This window comes from Polypterus senegalus, chromosome 16 (assembly GCF_016835505.1).
Source record: "Polypterus senegalus isolate Bchr_013 chromosome 16, ASM1683550v1, whole genome shotgun sequence".
Taxonomy (NCBI): domain Eukaryota; kingdom Metazoa; phylum Chordata; class Cladistia; order Polypteriformes; family Polypteridae; genus Polypterus; species Polypterus senegalus.
The window spans coordinates 54,097,494-54,112,247 of NC_053169.1; the positions used below are offsets into that span (position 1 = coordinate 54,097,494).

At 38.4% G+C, this 14,754-nt stretch overlaps 1 protein-coding gene across 1 annotated transcript in view; it reads right to left on the reverse strand.

Moving 5' to 3' along the window:
* The window catches only part of egln1a (egl-9 family hypoxia-inducible factor 1a), a 157,105-nt gene that overhangs the window by 30,477 nt on the left and 111,874 nt on the right, over positions 1-14,754 (reverse strand). The window contains exon 2 of the mRNA XM_039737824.1: positions 6,655-6,774. Coding sequence (XP_039593758.1) covers positions 6,655-6,774 — 120 coding nt within the window. The remainder of the gene's footprint in view (positions 1-6,654; positions 6,775-14,754) is intronic.

The window sequence follows — 14,754 nt, forward strand, 5'->3', positions numbered from 1 at the left end:
TATATATATATATATATATATATATATATATATATATATGTGTGTGTGTGTGTGTGTATACCAACCTGATGAGGCTTAAGAGGTGCTGCAAAGAGGAATGGGTGAAACTGGCCAAGGATAGGTGTGCCAAACTTGTAGCATCATATTCAAAAAGACTTGAGGCTGTAATTGCTGCCAAAGGAGCATTGACAAAGTATTGAGCAAAGGCTGTGAATACTTTTGTGCATGTGACTTCGCAGTTTTTTTATTTTCACAAAATTTGCAAAAACCTCAAGTAAACTTTTTTCACGTTGTCATTATGGGGTGTTGTGTGTAGAATTCTGAGGAAAAAGTAATGCGCTGTGAATACTTTCCGGATGCACTGTGTGTGTGTGTGTGTATATATATATATATATATATATATATATATATTTTTTTTTTGTGAACCCGGCCCGGACACAGACAGGCGGACATGTTGTTAAAACACCACCACACGTTTATTTACAATTATTTACAATGATTTGGTCACTCAGACCCAGTTCAATACAGTGCACAAACCCCAACACACACAGTCCTGGCCACAAATGCCTTCTTCTCGGGCCACCTCCACTCTCCTCTCTTGCCTCGTCCTTCTTCCACCCGACTCTAGCCTCGAATGAAGGGAGACGGCCCCTTTTATACAGTCCCCGGATGAGCCCCAGGTGTTCTCGGCATTCCTCTTCTAGCCACGCCCCAGCTTGGCGGAAGTGCCAGCTGTTCTCCAGGCAGCTCTCCGGGCGCCGTCCAAATTCTTCCCCCCAGCACTTCCTGGTGTGGCAGAAGTGCTGGGGTAACAGGTCTCCAAGGCATTGGGGCGCCTCCTGGCGGTGACCACAGGCCCCAACAGGGTGGAGCTTCCATACCCTGTACCCGTGGCCCCCAAAGCAACCAGGAAGGCGACCCCCACGTGATCCAGGGTGGGCACAGACCCACATCCGGTCCCTCATGGCGTCCCGGCCAGGTCATGGCCCCTGGCATCCCTGACAATATATATATATATAAACCGTATATATAATTTATTAAGTCTGAATCGCAACCTGACTATTAAGTGGGTACCTACCAGCTAACACTTGAGGTTGGTCATCCAGTCGGCAAAAATCAGCCATGTCCTCTCAATTGGTATCACAAGTATATGATACAGTATCTGCCAAATAATACAAAGTGTATACAACATATGTTTCGCCCTTATTGGGGTTGTACATATTTCAAACTTTTAAATACTGTATGTATGGCAAAACATATTTTATGTTGTGTCTATCATTTGGAAGATTACATAATTTTTGTTTTTAATGGTGGAGTATGAGATTGTGCAGCACTGGTAACTCATGATTCCAGAATCTTACATTCAAATCCAACACCTAAACATTGTCCATTTAGATTTATGACTTTCTACCTCAGATACCCAGGTCTTCCACCCACATCACCAAAGATGTGCAAGTTAGGTTAATTGACAATTCAGAATTAGTCCCTGTGTAATTGGGAGTGTGAGTGTCTGCATGAGCAGGCACTATGATTGCTGTTTCCTACCCTGCATCTACTACTGTCAGGATAGGCTTCAGCCACCTCATTGCACTTGGGTAAAATTAAGTTTTAAGATGAGATGAGACCATATTCCACTGTGTAAATTAACAGTCTCCTAATAAGATATAAAACCTGTAATGTCTTAATCAGCAATTAATTCTTAAATATTTAGAGATAGATTTCAAAATGCACCTAGAATTTTAACTGAATTCAGGTATTAGAATAGATATGTGTAATTACCATTAAATGAGCAAAGATGACTGTGTTAAAGGAAAATTGCTGCAGAAAATAGCAGCAACCTCAGGGAATATCCAGGAAGAAATGTAAAATTATTGCTATGTGATACATTAATGTACCAGTAGATGGAGCACTCACTGTTTTATTGTCTGATTCTTCCATTAGGATTTGTCAGGTTTGGGAACAAGTGATTAACTGATATACAAAATATAAAGAAGTGTTATTCTAAGTAAGTTATGAAAAGAAATTACATTTATATTAGGGTGTGATAATTCCTCATCAAAAATGTACATAAAAAATAAAGGAAAGACTCTTTACAAAGAACAATTTAAAAAACACTTTTTTTGGTTAACAAATACAGGATAATGAGCAAAGCTTATAAGAAAGACAGAAATATACACACACACATATACAGTACATATACGTATGTACATAACATATACCCACATATATTTACATACATATACACACATATATACTGCTCAAAAAATTAAAGGAACACTTTTTAATGAGAGTATAGCATCAAGTCAATTAAAATTCTGGGCTGTTGATCTGGTCAGTTAAGTAGCAGAGGGGGTTGCTAATCAGTTTCACCTGCTTTGGTGTTAATGAAATTAACAGCAGGGGCGCTAGAGGGGCAACAATGACATGACCCCCAAAACAGGAATGGTTTAACAGGTGAAGGCCTCTGACATTTATCTCTCCTCATATTTACAGACTGTTTTTTCACTAGTTTTGCATTTGGCTATGGTCAGTGTCACTACTGGTAGCATGAGGTGATACATGGACCCTACAGAGGTTGCACAGGTAGTCCAGTTTCTCCAGCACGGCACATCAATACGTGCCATTGCCAGAAGGTTTGCTGTGTCTCCCAGCACAGTCTCAATGGCATAGAGGAGATTTCAGGAGACAGGCAGTTACTCTAGGAGAGCTGGACAGGGCTGTAGAAGGTCCATAACCCATCAGTAGCACTGGTATCTGCTCCTCTGGGCAAAGAGGAACAGGATAAGCACTGCCAGAGCTCAACAAAATGACCTCCATCATGCCAATGGTGTGAATGTCTTCGACCAAACAATTAGAATTCATGAGGGTGGCCTTTGGGCCCGACGTCCTCTAGTGTGCCCTGTGCTCACTGCCCAGAACCATGGCGCTAAATTGCCATAGAATACCAGAATTGGCACGTCGACCACTGTAATTTTCACAGATGAGAGCAGGTTCACCCTGAGCACATGTGACAGACGTGAAAGGGTCTGGAAAAGCTGTGGAGAACATTATTCTGCCTGTTACATCATTCAGCATGACCGGTTTGGTGGTGGATAGTGATGGTCTATGATGGTGCAGTGGGTCCTGGGTTCCTCCTGGTGCACGACAATTCCTGGCTTCATGTGGTGAGAGTATGCAGGCAGTTTCTGGAGGATGAAGGAATTGATAACATTGACTGGCACCCAAGCCAGCCTGACATAAATCCAACAGAACACCTCTGGGACATTATGTTTCGGTCCATCTGATGCCGCCAGGTTACACCTAAGACTGTCCAGGGGCTCAGTGATGTCCTGGTCCAGATCTGGTAGGAGATCCCCCAGGACACCATCCGTTGTCTCATTAGGAGCATGCCTCGACATTGTCAGGCATACATACAAGCACATAGGGGCCATGCAAACTACAGAGTACGATTTGGAGTTGCAGCAATGAACTTTCTTCAAAATGGACTAGCCTACCTGTTGCATCATTTTTTCACTTTGATTTTCGGGGTATCTTTGAATTCAGCCCTCTGTACGTTGATAATTTTCATTTCCATCAAATGACGTGGCATCCTTTTGTTCCTAACACGTTACCCAGTCCGTATCAGTATGGACATCCAGCAGGATTTTTTTCCCCATCGAGATCTGTGTTTTCAAAGTGTTCCTTTAATTTTTTTGAACAGTTTATATACATACATATACACACATATATAACTATATATACATATATACATACACATATATATACATACATACATACATATATACATATATACACACACACACACATACATCTATACACACACACACAGACACGTTGGTTCTGTCAGCTTATTCCCAGAGGCAAGTTCACCAGTTAAGAGTTCAAAAACATTGACGAAAGTCCAGCACAGGACAGATGCAGAGTACCACATGGTGAAAAGGATAGGCCCAGTATGTGCCAGTGGCATGTTTCTATACGGTGATGTGCTTGGCTGTAACATACTTCAAGAGAGGCCCATCATATCAAACAGCGAATTAAAAGGCAAGGTCAGTTATGAAATACACTCTGGATCCTCTGGAAGTAGCAGGAAAGGAATGGGCTAAAAACAAAACTGAGTGCCATTATGAACAATGATGAACATCCTCTCTCTGGAACACAAATTCAGCCATGGAATTTTTTCTGCAGAAGTGTGTCAAGAAACGCGACTGGGACTCCTTTATACAAACAGCAATATGCTTGCATAATGCCTCACCAGAACTGTGACCATCAAGTCAGAAATTTGTTTTTGTTTAAATTTTCTTACTTTTTAGTCATTCTTTTTTGTGTTCAAACCATACTGTGTATTTCCTGTATGTATGTATTTCCTGCATGTATGTATTTATGCATGCATGCATGTATCTATGGATGGATGGATAGATAGATACATAGATACTTTATTAATCCCAAGGAGAAATTCACATACTCCAGCAGCAGCATACTGATAAAAAAACAATATTAAAGAGTGATAAAAATGCAGGTAAAACAGACAATAACTTTTTATAATGTTAACGTTTACCACCAGCCCAAGCGTAAATGAAGAGTCGCATAGTGTGGGGGAGGAACAATCTCCTTAGTCTGTCAGTGGAGCAAGACAGTGACAGCAGTCTGTTGCTGAAGCTGATCCTCTGTCTGGAGATGATCCTGTTCAGTGGATGCAGTGGATTCTCCATGATTGACAGGAGCCTGTTCAGCGCCTGTCGCTCTGCCACTGACGTCAAACTGTCCAGCTCCATGCCTACGATACAGCCTGCCTCCCTCACCAGTTTGTCCAGGCGTGAGGCGTCCTTCTTCTTTATGCTGCCTCCCCAGCACACCACCACGTAGAAGAGGGCGCTCGCCACAACCCTCTGATAGAACATCTGCAGCATCTTATTGCAGATGTTGAAGGACGCCAGTCTTCTAAGGAAGTATAGTCGGCTCTGTCCTCTCTTACACAGAGAATCAGTATTGGTAGTCCAGTCCAGTTAATCATCTAGCTGCACTCCTAGGTATTTATAGATCTGTACCCTCTGCACAAAGTCACCTCTGATGACCATGGGGTCCAGGAAGGGCCTGGGTCTCCTAAAATCCACCATCAGCTCCTTGGTTTTGCTAGTGTTCAGGTGTAGGAGGTTTGAGTCGCACCATTTAACAAAGTCCTTGATTAGGTTCCTATACTCCTCCTCCTGCAGCCCACGATAGCAGTGTCGTCAGCGAACGTTTGCAAATGGCTAGACTTCGAGTTATATTGGAAGTCCGTTGTATATATTCTGAACAGGACCGGAGAAAGTACAATCCCCTACGGTGCTCCTATGCTGCTGACCACAATATCAGACCTGCAGTTCCCTAGATGCACATACTGAGGTCTGTCTGTAGGATAGTCCATGATCCATGCCACCAGGTATGAATCTACTCCCATCTCTGTCAGCTTGTCCCTAAGGAGCAGAGGTTGGATGGTGTTGAAGGCACTAGAGAAGCCCAGAAACATAATTCTTACAGCACCACTGCCTCTGTCCAAGTGGGAGAGGGATCGGTGTAGTATATAGATGATGGCATCTGCTCCCACCTTCTCCTGGTATGTGAACTTCAGAGGGTAAAGGGCATGGCGGACCTGTGGCCTCAGGTGGTGAAGCAGCAGCCGCTCCATGTTCTTCATCACATGTGACGTTAGTGCAACAGGCCGGAAGTCATTCAGCTCACTAGGATGTGACACCTTTGGGACTGGACTGATGCAAGATGTTTTCCAAAGCTTCGAGACTCTCCTGTGTTCCAGGCTCAGATTGAAGATTAGCTGTAGAGGACTCCCCAGCTCCAGCGCACAGGCCTTCAGCAGTTGTGACGAGACTCCATCTGGACCCACTGCTTTGCTGGCACAAAGTTTCCTCAGCTCTCTGCTCACCTGGGCTGCTGTAATCGTAGGTGGGGATGTCTTTCCTATGCTGGTATCAGCAGAAGGATGGGTGAAGGATGCAGTACTCCAAGGTGAGAGTGGTTTAGGGTATATATATATATATATATATATATATATATATATATATATATATATATATATATATATATATATATATATATATATACACACAGTACATTTATGGAAAAAAACTCTCTGGACAGTTTTTGAGGAAGGCAAGTAGGCAAGTCATTCCTAAAGTAAAGAGTGAGTTTAGGGAGATCCCAAGTGACTGGAAGGTTTTTGTTTTTATTTGTTTACTTTGTGTGCTCACTTTTGCTTATTCCTCTCTTGTGTATTTTTTTGTACATTGTACCATTTTTCCTATGTTTGGATTCATTCAACTCTCATTGTAACATAGAATTACAACAAAAACAAAACTTTTGGTTACTACATATTTATATACAGAAACAGCAATGAATATTAACAGAACACCAGGAAGACTTCCTGCTTAGAATTTATTTGCAGTAGGTTACAAGTTGAAATATTAGTAAGAAAGTTCAAAGTTTATTGTCATGTGCATAGTCACGTTTCCCTGTATAATGAAGGATTAGCTTGTATGAAGAACCAAAGGGTGGATCAAACTATATGTGTAGTCTAATGATGCAGACAAACTGCTAAAATATTCTAGCTAAACAGATATAAACAGTTTTCTTGTTATGTTACATTTTCCTTAAAACACATACCTTTGCATCCCAGTTTTTATTAAGATAGTATATACATGTGACACATCTCCCATCTCCATTTGGATTGTCTACATGGCGCACATATCCTGTTCCATTGCCTGGATAGCATGCCACCATGGCCTGTAAGAAAAGAAAAACAATTAAAATATATAAAATAAAACAATCTTTTCTTCAAAGATAAGTCATGTGAAATAGTGTGATTTCACATTTACTGTATATAATGCCATATCACCACAGTTTACACACTCTACTGCAAGAAGTTTACATTTTTGACTTCTCAGTGTATATAACAAGAGATTATTGCCTGGACAACAGCAGCTTAGCATCTGATGTAAAAGTCATATTTCTCCAGCCCTCAAGTTACTTTTTGCAAAATGAATTCCTGGCAGTTTAAAAAAAATGAGAAAATAGGTTATATTAAATTGTGAGCAAAACAGTTTTGCATTCGAGCCTAATGCCATAGTTTCAATTTTGTTTTTCATTGTGAGACTTGTATACTTATCTTACACCATCCTTATATCACAATGAAATTCCCACTGGAGTTAGTTGTGGGAGAAGCATCATTACAGGCTGTAAACAAAACACTGTAAATATACAATTCCTTGTAACCTCATCTGGTGTGCTTATTCTTTATTGTTAAGGTTTCAACCTGTGACACGAGTATAATGGATCTTGATTACCATAAGGAATTCATATTATAAATGTTTAATATAATGTAAAGATAACAGATGACTAAAATAACTAAGCAAATTGCCATTTTTCTGCTTAGGATGTTCTGGCAGCAGGCCATGGTAAGGGCAGAAGTAGAAACTGCCCCCATTTGTAATATCTTGCATTCAGTATTAAAAATGTATCAGGCCAATTCAGTCACAGAACCAATTAACCCATTATGAAATTTTGTGTTTATAATTTTAAATTTAACAGAAAGCAACACACTACGAAAGAAAACCAACAGAGTATACAATAAATAAACTTGCTCCTGCATTTTACTTTTTCAAAATGTTAATTTACCACAGTTATCGTCTGTGTGGAGTTTACATGTCCTCTCTGTTTGTAAGGATTTTATCAGCTAATTGACTAAGCCACATCAGGAAGAAATGCAGAGAGGTGGAAGGATTGGGCTTAAAATCTCAAACAGGACTACTGCAGGCCAAAGATGAAAAATTTTGAGTCAAATTTAAGTGAATCCAATACAATACCACCTCAATAAATAAAAATATTTATATATATATATATATATATATATATATATATATATATATATATATATATATATATATATATATATATATATATGACAAAGTAAGAATGCTATTCACATTCAAAACAAGATTTTTCTGCTAGAGGAATCCCAATATAAGCCTGCAAGATAAAATGACTGTTAGTATTCAGAGTGTCGCCCTTGTTGATAATTCTTCACTGAACCTGCTAACTTTGTACCCATATAATGATAATTGTGATTTTGAGGCAAATTACTAAAAAATCCAATTAACCAAATAAATAAACATATAGACTGATATTATTTTCTACAGCGAACTGAGAAAGACAATTAAAAACCTTGTTGACATGCTAGTCAATTAAACACTATTCAGTAATTACAAGCCTGGTTACAAAGCAAATCAGCAAATGTACTGGGCCTCTGGAACATTCTTTTACATAAAGATGGTTAATTTGTTCAGTAAGCTTTTGCCACTTTTCCCAGCATCACAGCCTAAGGTAAAATATGTACCCCGGCATGCGGGTTGAAAATTGGTATTAATTTACAAAGTGAGGGGAAATGTTTATAACCAAACGTTATGTAAGCAGATTTCTTCTCTTAAGCCATGCCATAGCTGACATTCTTGTCCACTTTATTCCTGATTGCTTGGTTATTAACTGCCTATATGCTCTGTTCTATTCAAGTATGCTTTGATTGCTTTTCTGTTCTGTCTACATCATTCTCTGTTTTCTGTACACAGGAACTGTTTTTTAGTTTCAATACTGACTGCTTTGTAAATGATTTTTAGATAGTGCTCAGTTTCAAATAAAAGCTTGAAACACTGAAGAAAAGATGAATATTCAAGTAGCTGCAAATGCCCATGATCCTTTGATTCAAATCACTAATTACTACTTATCAAATTAAAATTGTTCCTGTGCTTGAGCTATAAAAATCACACACACATGCTTTAAAAGAATACCTATACTTGAAAATAACTGCTATACAAAAATACAAATTTACTAACACATTTGTTTCAGATCAATAATTAAAAGAAGAGAGAAATTATAAAAAATGTGTGACAGGTTTGGCATACAGCATCTGTTTTTGTTACTATTTTTAGAGTTTTACCATAAAAAAGTCAAAATTAGCTCCAGAAATTGAACTATGTTTGCTTTTTTGAATGCAGCATAGGTAACCCTTTTTATCTTCCTGGTATCCTGTTGTGATATTTTATGTTAAACTTCCACCCAGGAAGTTTTCTTTTTGTCTATGGAAAACAATAGCCTGTTGCTTCCCACCTCCTCATAAAAATATACATTATGAAGCCAAAAAAAGACACAGATACATAATGCAAAGAAAATATGTATTTGAGAGAGAACATAGCAAAATGTGGTGAAAATAAAAGTGATCATGTTTTAAACATACATAGACAATAAATACATTAGATTGCATAGAGAGATAAACATGAATTGCTGTACCTATCTAACAGTGGGTTTTTGGGATGCACCTCTGTTTCCTTTGACCTATTTTTTTTTTTACTATCGTTATTACCATGGGGACATGGACACACAAACTAATAAAAAAAGATAATTTGAGTTTAACTACTCATAAAAATGATTATTTAATATAATGAAACTGTCCTCCCACTCACCCCTTGAAGGCCCACTTAGTACAGTAAAATACTCAGATGCCCAAAGTTACTAATTCTGGGAGAATATTAGTTGTGGGCCACATCAGAAAAAAAGACAAATGAAATCTCCAAAAAGAACGCACCCCAGTCAGCAAGGGAATCCGATTCCAAGTGGTATGAAGCAGCAGTGCCACTTGGGTGGCAGTCTTATTCTTAGGGTTTCCCTTGCAATTATAGAAGTGCCTCTGGATCAAGTCTGGAAAAATGTGCACTGTATAACAAGCAGATAAGCCTAGGTTTAAAAGAAGAAGGTCTAAATCTTGATTCACTGAGCTTAGTCCAGACACATGACACCAACAGACTGCACATACTATATACCATGGAGCATTACACACAGATTGATACATATAGTAGATCAATAATACATATTAAATAAAGTATAATTTATATTTAACCTGCTTTTACCTGATAATGTTTTGTGTGTTTAAAACACACATAGCAAAACATTAGGTAAAAACAGGTTAGATATAAATTATATTTTATCTATTGCACTATACTGTTGGTCTATGCGATGAGCTGGCGCCCTGCCCGGGGTTTGTTTCCTGCCTTACGCCCTGTGCTCCAGCAGACCCCCGTGACCCTGTAGTTAGAATACAGCAGGTTGGATGATGGATGGATGGATGTTGGTCTACTTTATTTTTAAAACAGTAACCTGAAAGGGAATTAAAATTAAATACAATTATACATTTTAACTAGTACTACACAAAACGGGCACAATTGTATATTGTGATTATGTGATAAATTGATCACTCCAACAGAGATAGGATTTGAACGATTGCATTTTTCATATATGTTTAAAAATAACATTAAAATGAATTATGAACAAGTGTACTGTGTTTGAAACTAATCTTTTCCACTATGATTCCTGAACATCCCATTCACAATCACAGTAAAACCTATGTGATTAAATGTATGTAATGTATGTCTTTTGTGACTTGGAAAGCAATGGCACCGGTAATGTTTTTTTTGCCTGCAGAAATTTCCTTGTACAGCTTTGTATTTGCTAACATATTCGATATTAAAGATTGATTTTAACAGGGTTTGGGATCTATGACTCACAAAGCATTTATCGGTCATATTGTTTAAATTTTGGAAAAGTTTTGTCATGTCACATCAGTTTAAAAACACAATGTAAGATGGAGTGTCACTATATTACTGAGAAAGGAAAAATCTTTTTGGTGCTTTTAATGTATTTCCATTACTTTTTGTTAACTGGAAGCTGATGTGCTTAAGTCTAGTTCTTATGCTACTTAATTGATGTAGAGAACTAAAACTATATGGCATGCAGGGCCTGCATGAAAAGGAATCAAATGCTAAGCATCTGGGTAAATGATTGCCATAGTATAATTAAATATTTCAATTAAAATAAGAATCACAGTTCACTTCCCGGGTCCTATCTGTGTGGAGTTTGCATGTTCTCCCTGTGTCTGTGTGGGTTTCCTCCGGGTACTCCGGTTTCCTCCCACTGTCCAAAGACATGCAGGTTAGATGCATTGGCAATTCTAAATTGTCCCTAGTGTTTGCTCGGTATGTGGGGGTGTGTGTTTGTGTGTGTGTGTGTGTGTCTATGCGTGCCTTGTGGTGGGCTGGCGCCCTGCCTGGGATTTGTTTTCTGCCTTGCGCCATGTGTTGGCTGGGATTGACTCCAGCAGACCCCCATGACCCTGTGGTTAGGATATAGTCGGTTGGATAATGGATGGAAGTTACATAAAAGGTGGAATAATATTTATATTCCTATGCTGTTCTTTACTTTGGATGGCTTGAACAAAAATCTGCAAGCAACATGGGGTCCCCCAACATTTGATAACCACTAGTATACAGGTAGTCCCCAGGTTACAGACATCCGACCTATGACTTACGAACGGGACCATAGCTGCAACGCATGTGCCTCAGTAACTGCCGCTCCGTCATCTTTGGCCTGGGGACGCTGCAAGCGGTAGTTGGAGGGAGCCGATTTTGTTGCCCGCACAGTCTAGTGTCCCTCAGGTGGCTCCTGGTGGCTGAATGGAGGCCATTGAGGGTGAACGGGGAAGCGGGGGGTAGCATTGCAGTGTGTATCAGATGGCTGCCTATTGAATGGGGGCGATTCACTACCCGCCTTTAGCCACACCATGTTCGTTCTCGGTGGGCAGACGCTGCAGGCAGCATACTGTAGTGGAGGTGACTGTGAGGTGGGTTGGTGATGAACCGCCCCTCGCAGCCCCCATTCATTCTCAATAGCAAGCCTGCTTGTACTGTTACGTACATAGCAGGAACTTGACTCTTGTCAGTACATCAGAAATGTTGACGACTGGTGCCTTCCTGCTGTGATCGCGTGTACAGTGCTGGGCAGAAGAGCTCATCTTAATCTTTTGTCTTCACCCTTCAACAATGTCTCTGAAACACAAATCTGATGCAAGTGCTGGTGATACAGTAAAGAAGAGAAAAACCATTACCATTGAAAATAAAGTACTGTAGAAATAATAAAAAGGTCAGAGAGAGGTGAAACGCCATCATTCATTGGCAGAGCACTTGGTTACAGTCGGTCAACAATAGCATTTATTAAATTTATGTACCTGTTCCGACTTACATACAAATTCAACTTAAGTACAAACCTACATTCCCTATCTCGTACGTAACATGGGGACTGCCTGTATACCCATATATAATCATATTCTGAAATGGATCGCTTTACAGGCAAACAATAATAAAGTCAGGTGAAAACAAAATTACTGAAAACAGTAAATCATTTGTGACCATATATCCACTCTAAAGCAGACCAAGCAAAACCAAGAATGTCAAGAAAATAATTAAGAAAGACATTGCTATGGCCAATTAGAATTATTAATATAATAAGCTTTTCCACACTGTAAATTTGTTAATAAATATATTGCTATCATTATTTATGCAAAAAACAATTCTAAAAACTAAGCATTACACTTTAAAGCCCACAGCTGCCAGTGCAGTCCCCACCACTGACAATTTGCATACCAGAGCAAGTCTCTTATCTATATTCACTGTGAACAATCTTCATTCCAGGTAAACAATTGAACTATAATTCTGTACTTGTAAATTGACTTGGGAGGTGGTCACTAAAGAAAGGCACTCTATAAAATAATGGTTATTTGTGGCTTGTCCAATTTGTAGTCATTCAAGTGCAGTAAGCGTTTTTTATCAGAAAATTACCTTAATATGAGTGCAGCACCAGTTTTTCTCGGATAAAAAAATACCACAGGTTCATTGCTACTGTGTTTTGAAGGGACATTTTTTTGACATCTTACCTTTATTTTTTTATGATTCATTGAAAATCTATATAAAGCAATTAACAAAGTGAAAAAGCAGGGAAATTAATTCCTGTGGAGATCTGAAACTATGCACCTGAAAATCATTAGGGAGACAACACCTTTGCCTTGTTCATGTGCTGAAAGACTTTTTCTGAGTTACCATTTTGACATTAAACATTCACATTTATTCTGTTTACATAAATACAAAGCTAAAAGCATAAGGAAAATGCAATGGCACTGATGATTCGCTGCTTGATTATTATTGCCTCATGATTTGGCAAATATGGTGAAAAAAGTATCTCAGAAATCTCCCAGGTAAAATATTAACATGAAACTTCCCACATGAAAAGCTTGAATTTACAATATTTGTATAGCATGTGAAAACATTACATACCACCTATACACCTCAACTGTCAGTCCTCACTTGCTTTATACACACACACTCTTAACTGCACTCTTAAAACACTATCAATTGCTTACATACAGCTTTAATGTTAAGCCCAAAGTAAACAAAAAGCAAAATATAAAATTGTTCACAAGTTACAAAGTTAGTCCTGAATTTAAGTTTTCATTGTTACAAGTTACAAACACTTTCTATGGCCAACTACTTTGATAAAACAGAATTATGGAGTACCTCTACCATAAACAAAACAATTGACAAAACATTAGGATCAACTTGATGATGAAAACATAAATTACAACAAGCTAAGGAAAGAATTAAATTAATTAAATCTTATTGAGAGATTAAGTCATAATAAAAACAGCATCAGAAGACATTATGGTCCCTATGGATTGGCATGGTGCACTTCTGATTTAAGGTTACTAGAATCTCTTTTGTGGAGAATGTATTATTTATCCTAAGTTCCGTATTTTAGATATGATGCTGCAGAAAGCCTACAAAAATGTCCCATGATCAGGGCAAGAAAAAAATGCACTGGCTTAACTACCAAGACAAAAAAATTCTGACTGCTTGCCAAAATACTGAAAGCTTTCCTTTGCATTTTAATATACAAGCTTGTATCATTGTTACATATAAAACAAACAGGCTATAGCTTGCACTTCTCCCCAGTAAACAGCACAAAAAACAACACACTCATGTTGTCTAAAGAAGACTGAGTCAGAATCTAGTACCAGAATATAGACAGGTTATTCAAGCTTATCTTAAGTTTAATAATAATTACAAATTTGGACTCAGTTAAGTGCCTTGAGCAAAGGCACTATATAAATAAAACATTATTATTACTTTAATTATATATTTTAATTTATAAAAGTACTAAAGATGAAGTATTCCAAAAAACTAAAAGAAAAGCAGCTCATGCATTTATAGTGTACACCACAGTTAAAAAATGAGCCCTGCAATTTTCTTTGAATTATGTGCTCTTGCTTCCAGCTTGAGCTTTTTCCAGCCATGGTTATACAGTGCAAATCAGAGACAATTACAAAAAGCTGAATACTGTTACTATTTCTGACCTTCAGCAAATGCTTATACTAAGAAGGACTGCTGTAACAGACTGTTGGTCCTAAATTTGAAAGTGTCATCAAAGAATCCATACCTGTCTTCCTTCCAATTTGTGGTAAACGTACCTTAAGAAGACAGCCCCTGAGAGAGCAGAGGAATGGTGCATCTGTCAATCTCATCTGCAGTACCTCATCCAGTCCTCCCCATGAGCCAGTGTCCCACCAGAAACTAAACAACATTTTTTCCATAGGATCAATGCTTCAGTAATGCTTCATACAGATACTGAGAACTGACTGTACTTTTTAACAATTTCAGTAAGTTCAAAAACAGAGAAATGTTGTAGGCTTTCCATACACAATATACAGATCCAGGTTTCAAAGGGAAATGCAGGTACTTATTACTGTATAGAGAAGACAGGTACAGTCTCAAGACTTAATTCAAAACAGGAGCCGTTAACTCAGCATTTAAGTTAGGAGCTTCGACATTTGCA